This window comes from Phyllobates terribilis, unplaced genomic scaffold (assembly GCF_046119375.1).
Source record: "Phyllobates terribilis strain yellow unplaced genomic scaffold, ASM4611937v1 Scaffold_3__8_contigs__length_932513732, whole genome shotgun sequence".
Lineage (NCBI taxonomy): Eukaryota > Metazoa > Chordata > Amphibia > Anura > Dendrobatidae > Phyllobates > Phyllobates terribilis.
The window spans coordinates 846,901,544-846,920,075 of NW_027362763.1; the positions used below are offsets into that span (position 1 = coordinate 846,901,544).

At 41.1% G+C, this 18,532-nt stretch overlaps 1 protein-coding gene across 1 annotated transcript in view; it reads right to left on the reverse strand.

Moving 5' to 3' along the window:
- Positions 1-13,879: 13,879 nt before the first annotated feature.
- Positions 13,880-18,532, reverse strand: part of ACSS1 (acyl-CoA synthetase short chain family member 1) — a 151,627-nt gene continuing 146,974 nt past the window's right edge. The window contains exons 13-14 of the mRNA XM_073672513.1: positions 17,948-18,069; positions 13,880-16,716 (exon numbers count right to left, since the gene is read on the reverse strand). Coding sequence (XP_073528614.1) covers positions 16,540-16,716; positions 17,948-18,069 — 299 coding nt within the window. The 3' untranslated portion in view covers positions 13,880-16,539. The remainder of the gene's footprint in view (positions 16,717-17,947; positions 18,070-18,532) is intronic.

The following is an 18,532-nucleotide window of genomic DNA, read 5'->3' on the forward strand; positions in this document are numbered from 1 at the left end:
GTTTTCTCCTCTCCATCTGGTCTGCTGGATGAGTCGTGCTGTTGTGAAAGACCTGCCATGACGTCATTGAGTTATGTGACCTATCACATGACTCAATGACGTCACCGCAGGTCCTTCACACCACCGCGAGCCGCCCAAGACACCGGACGAAGTAGAGAAAACACCGGGAGGACATCGGAAGGTGAGTATAATCTTTATTTTTTATTTCTTACCATTCTTATTCTTTTTTTTTAAACTAACTTGGTCACACTACTATAAATCCATGTCGGTTGCATGGATTTATATAGTGTGACCAAGTTTTCAAGCACTTTCCAAGTGATGCTAAAATTGCTTGGAAAAGCGCTTCATTACCCGCATGCAGAAATACATGCAAAAACGCTTGACAAACGCTTCTACCTGGCGGGAAAAACGCATGTAAAAATCGCATGCGTTTTTCCTGCCAGGGAGAAGCAGAAAAAATATGCAGCATTTCTGCATCGTGGGCACATAGCCTTGGGATCATCATGGTACATATAAGGCAGGTCAGGGGAACATGCAGGGTATCAGATCCCTGTGTGTTTTGTGTCCTCAGCCATTATTTCACAATGTATTTAAAGGGACTCTGTCAGCACATAAGGACTGTTCAAACCAAGTGCAGATGCTCGGTGCATCAAGACAGGCCCAAACATTTAAGTTCACCGTCCCACCTACTTGTTTTCCATCTATCTCCACCCTTCTCTGACTGTATGAAGCCAGAGCTGTCAATCAAAGAAGGGAGGGTGGAGATAGAAGAGATAGAAAGGAAATAAGTAGGAGAGAAGCTGGTTGACCATGCCATGAAGCACCAGGCGCCTGTACTTGGTTTGAACAGTCAATCTGTGCTAACTGAATCTCTTTATCAGTACCATTTAATTAAAAAAATACCCGTACAACTTGATATTAATTATAGTATTAATACCTATACAACAAGTGCCACTTGCACCATTCCTAATTTGCAAAGGAAAGGATTCCTGCATATGCGGCTCCTGTGTCCTCTCTGGTAGTGTCTCCATGAAGTTCCTCCAGTTACACCACACACTCTCTTACACTCAGAATCTGTAATTGGTCTTTGACCAGACCGAAGGGCACCTAGTGCTAATATGATACTGAACTTTTGGAGCTTAAAAGATGCCACAAGTCAATACATTCATCTGCCCATCGGCCTCTGTGGCTGTCTTTGAGTCTCTGAATGCCCCATCTGTAGGCTTCCAGTTCCAAGAACCATCTTATTTCCTTTCTCACATTACTCTCACTCAGTGGCCAGCCTTCTGTCAATCTATCTCTCTCTTACAGCCCACTGGCATGCTCGGTGGTAGCATACTAGGCCTAGACTTCTGCTCTCTTTTCCATGAGGTCTTGCTGCTTCTCATGTGCTAACTGGACAAAAATATATCAGAGGTGTCAAATTCATAAAGACACATCTCATCCATTTCTATAGACACTGCAGAGCAACACTGTTGGCGTTGCAAACTCCACTATTAAGTTACCATTAAGTGGGTCTATAATGACTTTCTGACTTGCACCCCCTTCTGCAGCTTGACATTCAGCGATGTAGTTCATGTTGTCGAGAATAGCAATTTTGTTTTGATGAAGATTCTGCAGTTTCTACTGAACACGGCAGGGGGTGCCTGGACGTTGTGGGTACATATAAACAATATGGTATAGTGCAGGGGTGTCCAACCTGCAGCCCGCAGGCCACAAGCGGTCCATGATTACTATGAATGCGGAACAACAGAAAATTTCTTAAAATATTATGACATATTTTTGTTACTTTGAGTAATAGTTCTCGCTATTTGTAAAAAACAGAAAGTGCTAAGCAACATCATCACACAGGTCATCAATACACTTATTAAGCACATTAACATTCTTCACTGTGATTTACACTGAAAATATAACAAAGCAACTCTAAAGCCTGGGCCCACTGCGTTTCAGCCGGGCTTACCCTGGAGGGACATAACTAAGCAGCTACTTGGTATTCACTGGAGCCTCTTATGGTAAGGTCAGGCTTTAGTGTCAGGTAGCTGCCAGGACAATAGCAGCTGGTTTGGATAGGACAGGACGGCCACTGGTACAGGTTCAGAATGTACGGCTGCTAGTTAGCAAACAAGTCAGCCAATGGTATGGATTCAGACTGTGCAGTTTTAGGACAAAAGGCAGGATGGCCACTGGTACTGGTACAGACTGTGCGACACTGGAGAGCAGACAGGACGGCCTCTGGTACGGGTTCAGACTGTGTGGCTTCTGGATAGCAGACAGGTCAGGAATGAAAACAGAATACAGGTTAGACTAAGCAGGTTCAGGATAAGACAAATGGACAAGGGACCTAACAGCAGGCAGGCAAGTACTAACCAACTTTGCACAAATATTGCTTAGGCACCTCCCTACAGGTGGAGGTGCCATAAGTAGTAAGCTATTGGCTGGGGACACTTTAGGAGATTATGCACTGTCTCTTTAAGAGTCAGGGAGAGTGTGCCCTTAGCACGCTGCCACGCGTGCGCAGACTCTGGGGAACGGAAGCAGAGACAGGAGACATGGCCGGGGCAGTGAATAAGTCGGCGTCCCTGCCAGAGGGGTGGCAGAGGCACACAGGGACGTGCAGCAACTATGCACAGGTGACTTATAGTTCACCTCCTTATAACCATCTACAATAAACTTTAAAGCAAAACGTACAAAAGACAAAAAATATATCTCATACCCTACAATCATTATATATAAATGTAAAGCAAAGTTGCATAATAAATATAGGGTACTTAGTGAACTATTTTTGATCAAAAAAAGTATACAAGCCGTCCCACCAGCGGCAAGGTGACCCTAAATTGGGACGGTACCTACACCGTCTATATTAAAAACCTTACTGTATATCAAAGTTGAAGTAATGCATATAAAAGGGTAGACAAATAGGACCGGGTCCCAACTTCAGACCACCAAGGCCCGTGGTAAGCTACATATATACTAATCAGCTCAACAAAGGGGATGCCACACCCTTAAATTGCACAGAATGCAAACAAGACAAAAAACCAAGCAATGTGAACTGAGGTCCAAGATGGTAGACATGCAAGAAATAGGAGCATGTTCACACTAGCAAAAAGAAGCAAAACCTACAAAAGACAAAAAATATATCTCATACCCTACCATCATTATATATAAATGTAAAGCAAAGTTGCATAATAAATATAGGGTACTTAGTGAACTATTTTTGATCAAAAAAAGTATACAAGTCGTCCCACCAGCGGCAAGGTGACCCTAAATTGGGACGGTACCTACACTGTCTATATTAAAAACCTTACTGTATATCAAAGTTGAAGTAATGCATATAAAAGGGTAGACAAATAGGACCGGGTCCCAACTTCAGACCACCTAGGCCCGTGGTAAGCTACATATATACTAATCAGCTCAACAAAGGGGATGCCACACCCTTAAATTGCACAGAATGCAAACAAGACAAAAAACCAAGCAATGTGAACTGAGGTCCAAGATGGTAGACATGCAAGAAATAGGAGCATGTTCACACTAGCAAAAAGAAGCAAAACCTACAAAAGACAAAAAATATATCTCATACCCTACCATCATTATATATAAATGTAAAGCAAATTTGAATAATAAATATAGGGTACTTAGTGAACTATTTTTGATCAAAAAAAGTATACAAGCCGTCCCACCAGCGGCAAGGTGACCCTAAATTGGGACGGTACCTACACTGTCTATATTAAAAACCTTACTGTATATCAAAGTTGAAGTAATGCATATAAAAGGGTAGACAAATAGGACCGGGTCCCAACTTCAGACCACCTAGGCCCGTGGTAAGCTACATATATACTAATCAGCTCAACAAAGGGGATGCCACACCCTTAAATTGCACAGAATGCAAACAAGACAAAAAACCAAGCAATGTGAACTGAGGTCCAAGATGGTAGACATGCAAGAAATAGGAGCATGTTCACACTAGCAAAAAGAAGCAAAACCTACAAAAGACAAAAAATATATCTCATACCCTACCATCATTATATATAAATGTAAAGCAAAGTTGCATAATAAATATATGGTACTTAGTGAACTATTTTTGATCAAAAAAAGTATACAAGCCGTCCAACCAGCGGCAAGGTGACCCTAAATTGGGACGGTACCTACACTGTCTATATTAAAAACCTTACTGTATATCAAAGTTGAAGTAATGCATATAAAAGGGTAGACAAATAGGACCGGGTCCCAACTTCAGACCACCTAGGCCCGTGGTAAGCTACATATATACTAATCAGCTCAACAAAGGGGATGCCACACCCTTAAATTGCACAGAATGCAAACAAGACAAAAAACCAAGCAATGTGAACTGAGGTCCAAGATGGTAGACATGCAAGAAATAGGAGCATGTTCACACTAGCAAAAAGAAGCAAAACCTACAAAAGACAAAAAATATATCTCATACCCTACCATCATTATATATAAATGTAAAGCAAAGTTGCATAATAAATATAGGGTACTTAGTGAACTATTTTTGATCAAAAAAAGTATACAAGCCGTCCCACCAGCGGCAAGGTGACCCTAAATTGGGACGGTACCTACACTGTCTATATTAAAAACCTTACTGTATATCAAAGTTCAAGTAATGCATATAAAAGGGTAGACAAATAGGACCGGGTCCCAACTTCAGACCACCTAGGCCCGTGGTAAGCTACATATATACTAATCAGCTCAACAAAGGGGATGCCACACCCTTAAATTGCACAGAATGCAAACAAGACAAAAAACCAAGCAATGTGAACTGAGGTCCAAGATGGTAGACATGCAAGAAATAGGAGCATGTTCACACTAGCAAAAAGAAGCAAAACCTACAAAAGACAAAAAATATATCTCATACCCTACCATCATTATATATAAATGTAAAGCAAAGTTGCATAATAAATATAGGGTACTTAGTGAACTATTTTTGATCAAAAAAAGTATACAAGCCGTCCCACCAGTGGCAAGGTGACCCTAAATTGGGACGGTACCTACACTGTCTATATTAAAAACCTTACTGTATATCAAAGTTGAAGTAATGCATATAAAAGGGTAGACAAATAGGACCGGGTCCCAACTTCAGACCACCTAGGCCCGTGGTAAGCTACATATATACTAATCAGCTCAACAAAGGGGATGCCACACCCTTAAATTGCACAGAATGCAAACAAGACAAAAACCAAGCAATGTGAACTGAGGACCAAGATGGTAGACATGCAAGAAATAGGAGCATGTTCACACTAGCAAAAAGAAGCAAAACCTACAAAAGACAAAAAATATATCTCATACCCTACCATCATTATATATAAATGTAAAGCAAAGTTGCATAATAAATATAGGGTACTTAGTGAACTATTTTTGATCAAAAAAAGTATACAAGCCGTCCCACCAGCGGCAAGGTGACCCTAAATTGGGACGGTACCTACACTGTCTATATTAAAAACCTTACTGTATATCAAAGTTGAAGTAATGCATATAAAAGGGTAGACAAATAGGACCGGGTCCCAACTTCAGACCACCTAGGCCCGTGGTAAGCTACATATATACTAATCAGCTCAACAAAGGGGATGCCACACCCTTAAATTGCACAGAATGCAAACAAGACAAAAAACCAAGCAATGTGAACTGAGGTCCAAGATTTGTCTACCCTTTTATATGCATTACTTCAACTTTGATATACAGTAAGGTTTTTAATATAGACAGTGTAGGTACCGTCCCAATTTAGGGTCACCTTGCTGCTTGTGGGACGGCTTGTATACTTTTTTTGATCAAAAATAGTTCACTAAGTACCCTATATTTATTATGCAACTTTGCTTTACATTTATATATAATGATGGTAGGGTATGAGATATATTTTTGTCTTTTGTAGGTTTTGTTTCTTTTTTGCTAGTGTGAACATGCTCCTATTTCTTGCATGTCTACCATCTTAGACCTCAGTTCACATTGCTTGGTTTTTTGTCTTGTTTGCATTCTGTGCAATTTAAGGGTGTGGCATCCCCTTTGTTGAGCTGATTAGTATATATGTAGCTTACCACGGGCCTAGGTGGTCTGAAGTTGGGACCCGGTCCTATTTGTCTACCCTTTTATATGCATTACTTCAACTTTGATATACAGTAAGGTTTTTAATATAGACAGTGTAGGTACCGTCCTAATTTAGGGTCACCTTGCCGCTGGTGGGACGGCTTGTATACTTTTTTTGATCAAAAATAGTTCACTAAGTACCCTATATTTATTATGCAACTTTGCTTTACATTTATATATAATGATGGTAGGGTATGAGATATATTTTTTGTCTTTTGTAGGTTTTGCTTCTTTTTGCTAGTGTGAACATGCTCCTATTTCTTGCATGTCTACCATCTTGGACCTCAGTTCACATTGCTTGGTTTTTAATAAACTTTAAAGGAGTTGTCCAGTCTTAAGCTACAAGTCTCTAATCACTCTATGTTACTACAGACTTGTGAATCCTTACATCACCAGCACTGCACTCTGTGAGGCCTCTCTGGTGCAGGTGCCAGATGCGGGTGGTCACTTTACCGCAAGTATGCAATTTGATTATTTCCGGCCACATCCCAACTAGACTGTTTCTGGCCTCGGTCAATACACTTCCATCCAGCAGACTTGCATACTTGCGGTCAAGCTCCCGGCGGCAACACTGGAGAATCCTCAGAGCGCACATTGTGAAGATTTACAAACCTGTAGTCATATAGAGCTTAACATTGGTTGCACACCCTTTGGCATAAATAACTGCAATCAATCTAAAACCATCAACAAGCTTCTTACACCTCTCAACTGGAATTTTGACCGCTCTTCTTTTGCATATTTCATATTTGAAGGGTGCCTTCAACCAATAGCAATTTTAAAATCTCCCCACAGATATAAAATGAGATTTAGATCCGGACTCATTGCTGACCACTTTAAAACACTCCAGCGCTTTGTTTCCATCCATTTCTGGGTGCTTATTGAAGTATGTTTGGGATAATAGTCCTGCTGGAAGACGGATGACCTAGAACGCAAACCCAGTTTTCTGACACAGGACACTACATTGCGGTCCAAAATCCGTTGGTAATCTTCAGATTTCACAAGGCCTTGCACACAGTCAAGGCACCCAGTGCCAGAGGCAGCAAGACAGCTCCAAAACATTTTTGATCCTCCACCATATTTGACTGTATGTACTGTGTTCTTTTCTTTGTAGGCCTCATTCTGTTTTTGGTAAACCCTAGAATGTTGTAGTTTACCAAAAAGCTCTATCTTGGTCTCATCTGTCCACAAGACGCTTTCCCAGAAGGATTTTGACTTACGTACATTTTGGCAAACTGCACTCTAGCTTTTTTATATCTGTGTATCAGCAGTGGAGTCCTCCTGGGTCTCCTGCCATAGCTTTTCATTTAATTTCAATGTCGACGGATAGTTCGCACTGACACTGATGCACACTGAGCCTGCAGGACAGCTTGAATTTCTTTGTAACTTGATTGGGGCTGCTTACTCACCATCCGGACTATCCTGTGTTGCAACCTTTTAATTTTTCTCTGCCACCCATGTCCAAGGAGATTAGCTACAGTGCCATGGGTTGTAAACTTCTTGATTATATTGTCCAACAAGGACAAAGGAACATCAAGATCTCTGGAGATGCACTTGTAACCTTGAGATTGTTGATATTTTTCAACAATTTTGGTTCTCAAGTCCTCAGACAGTTCTCTTCTCCTCTTTCTGTTCTCCATGCTTAGTGTGACAAACACAGACACACAATGCAAAGATTGAGCCAACTTCTCTCCTTTCTATTTGTTTTCAGGTATGATTTTCATATTGCCCACACCTGTTACTTGCCAGAGGTGAGTTTGAAACAAAGTTGTTTACCTATAATTTTGGAAAGGCACCAACAATTTCGTTCTGCCCATTTTGGGGGGAGTTATGTTAAATTATGTCCAATTTGCCTTTTTTTCTGTTTTTTTTGTGTTGTTCCAATACACACAAATTAAATAAACATGTGTATTACAAAAGGTGTAATTGCAATAATTTTCTGGGAGAAATACTTAATTTTCTGGAACATTTTCAAGGGTGCCAACACTTTCAGCCCTGACTATATATAGAAGATGATTTCAAACTCTTGTAGTTGCAGATTTTATTTCATTGCTCTAAAACCTATTTACTTTGTTTACAAATAAACTAATCTATGTACAGTAAATTTAATTTGTGATTGTTTATATGTTATATTAATACGTCTGTACATGTCCGTTACCCGATCTATCCTTCCGGTATTGCAGAACATATGTTTCTTGTTGTATATTATTAATATATTACACTTGACATTCCAAACATTGTAAAACAGGAATATCTAATGTTATGCACACGCCCGGACTGACTAGCGTGTGCGGGAGAAGTGGTTCCACTGGACCATGAACCGGAGAGTGCCTGGAGGGGCGTGACTAAGTATCTGGCCGATCCGACCAAGATGGCACGACGGCATACGACGCCAGTGCACCAGGGAGAAACCGGGCAGAGGGACCAGGTGCTACTCCAGGTCAAACTCCGGACACGGGGGTTGACCCACACAGGGATTACTGGAACAGGCAGGTTAGGCTGGCACAGACTGGTGGATATAAGCGAACCCGGCAGGTATGCAGACGGGTGGATACAGGCGAATATGCAGGCAGGGAGGTACTGGCCGAAAGGACGGGCTGGAGCACAGAGAGAACAAGAGCCAGTACAGACTGGGTCACAGAAACAGAACCGCAGATGCGGTAGCCAAACACAGCAGAGAGGGAACGCCCGAAGCGGTGGGCAAGAGCAGAGCAGGACGGGACTGCCGGAGCAGCGAGCACAAGCAGAGCAGGACAGGACTGCCGGAGCAGCGAGCAGATGCAGAGCAGGACGGGGCTGCCGGAGCAGCGAGCAGAAGCAGAGCAGGACAGGACTGCCGGAGCAGCGAGCAGATGCAGAGCAGAAACCGCAGGAGCGGCAAGCAAGGCAAGAGCAGAGTGGAAACCGCAAGAGCGGTAAACAAGGCAGGAGCAGAGCGGAAACCGCAGAGCGGCTAAGAAGGCCGCAGCAGAGCGGAAACCGCAGAGCGGCAAACAAGGCAGGAGCAGAGCGGAAACCGCAGAGCGGTAAACAAGGCCGCAGCAGAGCGGAAACCGCAGAGCGGCAAACAAGGCAGGAGCAGAGCGGAAACCGCAGAGCGGTAAACAAGGCAGGAGCAGAGCGGAAACCGCAGAGCAGTAAACAAGGCAGGAGCAGAGCGGAAACCGCAGAGCGGTAAACAAGGCAGGAGCAGAGCGGAAACCGCAGAGCGGTAAACAAGGCAGGAGCAGAGCGGAAACCGCAGAGCGGCGAACAAGGCAGGAGCAGAGCGGAAACCGCAGAGCGGCGAACAAGGCAGGAGCAGAGCGGAAACCGCAGAGCGGCAGACAAGGCAGGAGCAGAGCGGAAACCGCAGAGCGGCAGACAAGGCAGGAGCAGAGCGGAAACCGCAGAGCGGTAAACAAGGCAGGAGCAGAGCGGAAACCGCAGAGCGGTAAACAAGGCAGGAGCAGAGCGGAAACCGCAGAGCGGTAAACAAGGCAGGGGGATAGGACTCTGTTCACAAAGAACAGACGGAGAAGGAAAGGCAGAACCAGAAGCACACACAGTACTTACAAAGAAGTAGCGAGCGTACACTAAATTCACAACAGAGGTACAGAGACGACGAGAAGGAATTTAGGAGCAAGTTCAGACTCTGCAGAAAGACGCAGAAAACAGACAAAGAGGGAAAAGGGAGAAAAGGCAAAAGTAGAAACGAGGCACAGACAACTAGGAACCGAGGAACGGGAACAAATACAGCAAGGCTGGGACACAAACAGGACTCTGTTCAGACGGGAACAGATACCGCAAGGCACAGACAGGCAGATCTAGGAATACAGCCCCTAGAAGGCGAAAGAACAGGCAAGAAGAGTGTTCACAAGAACAGACCACAGTTCAGACACAGAACTGGAGAACAGGCAGGAAAACAGGATAGGACCTGGCACGTCAGAGACAAAAAGCCAACTGAAAAGAAACAATGCTCAGGCGCCATCTTGAGGAAGAAGGTGGTATAAATACCCAAAGATGGACAGCAATAGGCTGAAGGTGCAACAGGGGCGTGTCCGCAGCAGGTACAAGAAACAGGAAGTTCAGCGGGCGTCGCCCTATGCAGCCAAAACAGACAAACAGACAGCAAGGAGGGAAGCCAGAGAGACATTCTGGACAGGAGATCAAGTGCGCGCTCTTGCACAGTGGGAGATGGACCACCATGCAAGGACGCCGCCAGGTATGTTACATCTAATATGTAAAACAATCCCTGGATAAAAGTCAAACTTTCCATCTATCTTCCCACAAGCTTCATCTCCATGTCGTGTAGTCTATTAATAGGAGCACAGAGCTTTGTAAAGAATCATTCCACAAACTTGGAGGGAAAATGAAAACTATTTTAAGTCTTGCTTCAGTAAAGCTTGAAGCCAAAGGAGGTGCAGAATGCTCAAAGCTTGCGAATAAAATGCAGGGTATTGTAGGTTAATTGGGCATCCATGGTGCTACCTAGAGTTCCCCATCTAGGAATAAATACTCCTGCTGCCTGACAATGAAAAAATAATGTCCACTGCAGACTCTTTATTAAATGCTTCTATAAAATTATAGGGGTTCTCAGCACAAATAAAAATGACATACATCATCATTATGACATTGTTAGGGTCTGATAGTCGGTACCATCACCGTTAAGCTTCTAGCACATCGGCAATGCAGTGCCGTTAAATGTGGAGCAGAAGTCAACAGGTACTGCAGTTTTACTCCTATTCGCTGGCAGGGGTGGTCCTTTGAGCCAAATAGGAAAAAATAAGCAAAGTCCCAGATAACCCTTTTAAGGCCATGGCCCCACAATCAGTATTTGGTCAGTATTTTTTCTCAGGAGTGGAAGCCAAAACCAGGAGTGGGTGATTAAATGCAGAATTGGTGACTTGTTTCTATTATACCTTTTCTCTGATTATTCCTCACCTGGTTTTAGCTTCCACTCCTGAGAAAAAATACTGACCGAATACTGACCTAATAGTGGGGCTGTGACCTTAATAGTCAAGTCTGATCCACAAAATGGATGAGAAAATGACATGCTCAGAGTCTCACACATCAGAGACATGGATCCATTTTTAAAACTGATGTGTGTATGGCGCAATGAAACTCAATGGTTCAGTGTGCAGCCCCAAAAAAAACTGGACAGCGGACAGTCATGTCAGAGGGATGTGTGAATGCAACCTTAGTGTACGTTCACCCTTATGTATTTTTTGTGCTGTCCATAAAAAAAACTGACCTAACGAGGACAGAACTCAAGTTATGATGTTAAAGTGACCATTTTTCATACGGAATGAATATCTGTGGGAAAAAAATCACGACATACTCTATTCTCTTCCGTATTTTAGGTAACTCTATTAGTGTACAAAAAACAATCGGATCCCAGACAGAACAACCGTATAGCATCCAAATTTTACGGATACATTGCAATTCTTGACATAGGAACCTGTTTTTTGGTTTTGTATATTTTATTAACTACTGATATGTTAAAAAGAATGCCGTACATATCCCATACGGATGGCATACAGATGACAATGCAGATGAAAAATCTTCCAATTATTTTGAGATAAAATCGACAATATTTTTATACGGTCACGTGAACTTAGCCTTGGTTTGATTTTTATGCAGAGGTACAGTCCATATATGTAGTCATGGCCAAAATTGTTGCCATCCTTGAAAATGTTCCAGAAAATTAAGTATTTCTCACAGAAAATTATTGCAATTACACATGTTTTGTTATACACGTTTATTTCCTTCGTATGTATTGGAACAACACAAAAAAGAGAAAAAAAGGCAAATTGGACATAGTTTCACACTAAGGCCACGGCCCCACTAACAGTATTTGGTCAGTATTTTTTCTCAGGAGTGGGAGATAAATAAAGAATTGGTGACTTGTTTCTATTGTTTCTCTGATTGTTCCTCACCTGGTTTTGGCTCCCACCCATGAGAAAAAATACAGACCAAATACTGATAGTGGGGCTGAGGCCTACACCTCAAAATTGAACAAGACAAAATTGTTTGTAACTTTCCAAAGTTGCGGAAAACACCTTTGTTTCAACCATGTGATGCGTTTTCAAACTCACCTGTGGAAAGTAACAGGTGTGGGCAATATGAAAATCACACCTGAAACCATATAAAAAGGAGAGAAGTTGACTCAATCTTTGCTATGTGTGTCTGTGTGTGCCACGCTAAGCATGGAGAACAGAAAGAGGAGAAGAGAACTGTCTGAGTACTTGAGAACCAAAACTGTTGAAAAATATCAACAATCTCAAGGTTACAAGTGCATCTTCAGAGATCTTGATGTTCCTTTGTCCTCGGTGCGCAACATAATCAAGAAGTTTACAACCCATGGTACTGTAGCTTATCTCCTTGGACGTGAACCAAATATTAAGTTGAAGGTGCCAACAATTTTGTCCGGCCCATTTTTGGGGTTTTGTGTGAAATTATGTCCAATTTGCCTTTTTTTCTCTGTTTTTTTATGTTGTTCCAATACACAAAAATGAAATAAACATGTGTATAACAAATCCCGTGTAATTGCAATAATTTTCGTGGGGAAATACTCCATTTTTTGGAACAATGTAAAGGGTGGCAACAATTTCAGCTATGACTCTAGTTAGTAGTGACCAGTTCATTACAGAGAATCTGGCAGTAGGTTATTATTTTTTTAATTTGAAAGCAGCAAAATGTAGGGACAGATTCCAGGAATGCGTCACTTGCTCAGCAACTTGCTGTAGTTTCTGTACAATCAGTGTTTTATCAGAAGAAGATGATCCCTGCAGGACTAAGTGTCTTTTGCCAGGCAGTCCATCTGTATAACCCCACCTCCACCACTGATTGGCAGCTTGCTCTCAATGTACTGTCTGCACAGAAATCTGCCAATCAGGGGTGTGGGCGGGGTTATGCAGAGCTCAGCATTCATAGTACTGCTAAATCTGCAGCACAGAAGTGTTTTTATCAAAACTACAGCAAGCCGTCCAGTAAGTGATACGTCGGTGGAATCAGGTCTCTGCCCCTATATCATGCTGCTTTCAGTTTCCATACCAAAAACCTGATTACAGATTCCCTTTAATTTATAAAATAGGAAGAGAAAAAACAGCAAAACTCATCTCCTTTGTGTTGTTTTTACCTACATTTCATCACAGAAAAGGCACTAATGTAGCTAGAAGTATAACGCATAGAAATAATGACAGTAAATATACTTTAATTAAAATTCATTTTAACTGAACTCTTTGACCTGTCCATCCAATAGAATACCCCATTTGTTGCAATAAAACAGAAATAAACATCTTATTAGCCTGTTATACAAATAAAAAGAGAAAACAAAATGATTGTTTCTCTTTTCAGAAATAATGTGAATTGAGAAGTATTTCTCTAACAGAATATTAGGATATTCGTTTCTATCCAACCCCTGGCATCCTAAATAGTTAGAAGGGGTTGGTTGGATTAAATCCTATTCTTTGTATTGCCCTAGGCAGAGCAAGTTTTATGTATTCACTACAAGTGATTCTATTAGAAATTCTTCTAAATGTGTATCTTTTCTGACGGCATACACTCTTGCTATTATGAATTATCTTGAATATTTCCAACATTTTTATAAATTAAAATAAATAAATAATAAATGACCGCTGTAGACATCATTCAGTAATTATTTCATTATTTTGGGTTTACGTAAAAAGGTATTGTCACTTTTTGATTTGTTGCAGCAGAGATTTTTGCAAAATTTTCTGGGAATGCAGTCATACTGGTTCTTAGTTGTAAATGAACTGCTAAAAAATGATAGAAAAATTGTGCGAAGGACTAATACAAACTTCCAGTTGTCACCTGACTGCAGTAACAAAACAGAAACAAAATCAGTAACTTCGTTAGTAACTTTACCTATCACTTTCAATTCCAGTTTTCCAACTTATGGACATTTTATCTTTTGGATATACATACGTCCTCTTCCGTTTTAAATTATAATTTATTGACCAATATGAAATACAATGTGCATGGTTGAAGGGTTGTGGATATAATTTAATAAAAAGTACTAATATAGAATCAATATTAACACTGCTACTTTCACAATTTCAACGCCAGTCTCAGAGTCTAGGAATTTCCATTTCCACATTTGTTCAGTCTCTCATCTCTCTTTAGGTCGGTGACATGCATAAAGTTGGTTGATAGTCTGTTTCAGTTCAATAGCTAAGCCAGCCTCCTCTATACAACTCTAAATAAAAACAATGTAAGTGAATGTATTATCCTTTGAAGTGACACAGAACAGCCAGCCTCCTTCATCACGTGCTAACAGAGAGAAAAGAGAAGTCCAGCTTCCTTGATCATGAATGGTTCTGAAATTGTGGTAAAAGAACAGTATTCATTCTTAAACTAAACTGTAAGTTTTATTATACTGTATACATTTAGAAACCAACAAAATAACTGTTTTATGTCACTGAACGACCCCTTTAGGGCTCTGTACCTCATGTGACATGACATATTTGGACTGGAAACATTGCGATTTTAGGTGTTCTCACATTTTAAGCAAGGGTGACATGTTCTTGAAACATTGCACAATGTATCCATGGATCTGTGATTTCTACACCCTTTTCCCAAGTTTAGTAAAGACAGTTTAAGAGCTTGTACAAGTTTAAAAAAGGGCCATGAAGCCAGAAATGTGATTAATAATTTATCTAAAATTTAGCTGAAACACCCTCTTTGTTCCTGAGCTATTGCTTCAATGGACCAACTGTTCTTTGTAAATTGTTATGCAGTAATCTTGTGCCGACCATGCTTCGGAGCCAGCTTCATCCAATCATTGGCTTCAGTGGTGATGGTAGCATGTATGGAACAGGACTGCTTAAGCCATCGATTAGCTGCAGCTATCACAAAGGCATATCATCTTTGAAAACCGATCAACAAAGTCTTGTGGGACTACCGGAGCTGCCGCACTGGAATGGTTGAAAAATGGGGGATTTACAAGGTAAGAAATAGTTTTTAGTTGTACCCTACTGTACATCGTGGCCATTTTTTTTACAAATTCTGGACAACCCCATTAAAGGTTCGTTTAGATGAGCAGATAATTGTTTTAATGATGAACAATGAGATCGTAACTCAAGACAAGCAAACGATGTCAGGAAAGTGTTTATATGGGATGAGGATCGTGAATGCAGTGGTTGCATAGCGATTATAACATTGGACATCATGCACTATGTTCACAAAGATAGATGATCTGAAGTGTAAGGGTGTTCATCGTTCAAATCCCATAAGTGATACTAGTTCTGTCAAATACATGAATTCATAAAAAATTATACAAACATTTCCATTGATACTGTACAAAGAAAATTAGAATTAGAGAAGCGAACACTCGTTCCAATGCTCCAACTGATACTGAACTACTGTCTTGGAACACGATCAACCAATCACTGACAGCCTTACTTATTTAAGACTTAAATTTCCATTCCTCCTTTTTGCTGGTCAAATTGTCGAAAGAGCAAATTATCTCCATTTACATTACAGAATTTCAAAAGTTGAATGAGATTTTTTTGCTCTGGTAAACTTAAATGCTTTTTGACTCATCGTTCAGTCGCTCAACCCACTCACATTACACGATTATCATGAAAGATGGGTCGGTAACGTTAGAATGTGACGGATTATCGGCCAGTGGAAATGCAGCGTGACAGCTTTTCTTCAGATGTACATGCCTAAGCGCAGTCCTGCAGTATAAGATACCTGGTCCTCATTGTCAGGGCATGATTATGATTCATACAGTGACTGCTGGTGCATAAATTTCCATGTGATGGTTTCAATTCTTAATTGTACTGCACCCTGGTAAAAATGTGGTTTTCCATGTTACTAGCCAGGGAAAGACAAAGAGAGAAGTAGGATTTGCAGCAATGATATGAGACCACTTTCTGGTGCTGGTTCAGGTCACCATGCCATCCATATAAAAGGCCACTCAGGTAAAACATAAGGCTTTCTACAGGTTCACACTTCTCATCGATAAGAAGTATGGGTACCATGATGTTGGTCTTCTTCTTCCTTAGACCCCATAGCAACTACATGTCTTGCTAACAGCCCCGCTTTGGCGAAGTTTTACCAGATGATGTTTTATGCCTACAGGTTCCAGCGGTTAAAAACCATCACTGTCCCCATTGCCTGTCCTCACTCAGTTAGTTATAAGTGTAGCTGGTGAGAACTGTATACGACATTAGATGGGGCATTTGTTATTGCTGATAAGGCACATGATAACTTTATCCTTATTTTTCTGCTTCTAGGAATAGAGACATTAGTTTGGCACTTTTTACAGAATTCTGCTATAGGTAGCTAATGATCTTTTTATAGATTTTCTGTACTGTACAACTAAAATTCTGCAAAAACTTTGTGACGACGATAATAAAATTGATCTGTTCATTGTTTGGAAGGCGATTTAATGTATATCTCTAATGTTTATTTCCAATGCTAACAGTTATCAGCTTGTTATTTGGCGGTCTCTTCTGTCTTGTGCTTCTCATATGCCTCCAGAATTTCATCGATGATGCTTGAATCCTCCAGTGTGGTTATGTCTCCAAGATCTTCTGTGTGGCCAGTAGCAATTTTTCTCAGCACACGCCGCATTATTTTTCCTGAACGTGTTTTTGGAAGTCGCTTCACCATCTGCCGGAGAGAGAGCATGCATGTTACATATGATTACTAGTCTATTTCATCATACAAAGGCAAAAGAAAAATACTCGTCTTCCGCATTACAGATGAGGAAATGGAAAAGAAAACCAGGAATAAAAGGAAAAAATGTTGAGCAAGACAAGAGGAACTAAAGTGTTGTAATTTGTCATAGAAAATATTGTTTGGTACTTTCTGTACTTTTTGGACTATAAAACCCACATTTTAGGAAGAAAAAAATCTTGCTTAACTGTCTTTGCAACTTATAGTCTAAAGTAAGGGGAACAGGCATTACCAGACCCCCATTACCACTTCATTAATAATTGGGGAATGTTCTGCCTGGCATAGAGAATGAGAACATGTTTACTACAGGTTCCAGCACTTATATTACTCCATCTGATCACCTACAAGATGAACGGCCTCTCACTAAAGTCTGCAACAGAACATCTTCAAGAGCTTTCTACCCCAATGGATGACTGCATTGTCTTTGCCGGGGTAGGCTCTGCTTGCCCCAGCTGGTTCTCCTCCATGGATCTGTAGCCACAGCCAGTGGAAATAATCATGCCTAAGCTAGTAGGCAACCGAACAAGCAGCTGTTTTGAAAGGCTGCTGTGGGGTTTAGCCATATACCCTCATATACCAACCCAGCAGTTGGTGACCCCTCATCCTATACCATACCTTGAAGAAACTTGTAGGCAGCATAGGCCTGCCCCTGTGATGGTAGTGCCTGGGGGGCATTTTTTTAAAGACTCTCCAGTGTTGGGAGACAACATATAAACTGCATGTAGCTTTTGTAGCCCTCAACCCTAGAAGAAATATTAGACCCTACCAGGAGCCCATAGCATTAGCAGGTCAGATAATTAGGTTGTTTGAGCTGTGTATACCAGCCTTTTCCCTGACCCACACACCAATAGTCTGTATCAGAGGTCTGCCTGAAATCATCAGAGGTCTGCCTGAAATGGAGACCATTCCATAAAAGTTATCTACGGGGCTCTCAGCTCTCTAGAATCACCAACAGTTCTTTTCATCGGATCCCTCTAAAGTCTTTTTCTCTTGGTCTCTTCACAAAAATGTACACTACCGCATCATTCTAAGTTTTCCCCTTCAATTATGCTGTTCCCAAAAAAACATAAAACCCACAACCTAACAATCTGATATAAGTCAACATTCCTTAGAATTCAGAATTTTGACCATCTAAACCAGAACTTCATATGCAAATGTAACTTACCAGGATATGATCAGGTATGGCATACTTTGCTATTTTTGTGGCCACTATGGTTTTCAGATCCTCTGTTATAGCTTTTTCACTGACTGTAATACCTTCTTTTAATACAACAAAAGCAAATGCAGCTGAGAAAGAGACAAAAGACACATTAATAGTTAATTGGCATAGGGGAGTATCTATAGGGGCAACATAGAGATACTGCAAGTGAGTATCTCTGGCCGGCGGCTGCCGACACCGATAACAGCTGATCATCGGGGGTGTTGGGTGTTGGTCCTCGACTGATCAGACATTGATGACCTATCCTAGAGATAGGTCATCAATGCTATAGTAGTGGACAACCTCTTTAAAGGTGACAGGAGAAGAAACCATTGTTATAAATAGAGCATGGTAGGTGGGGGCCTCAAGAGCTTCAAATGACACCCCAATTTAACATACATTATAGCACCTCACAATTAGAACTCTCTAAAAATTGTTGGTAATGCAAGGACTGTTTCCATTTCATTCTAGAAGTTTCCTCATACAAAGTCATCATTTTTTAGCTAATAAAGGAATCTGTTTTAAGAAATACATCTTTAAATACATAAAACA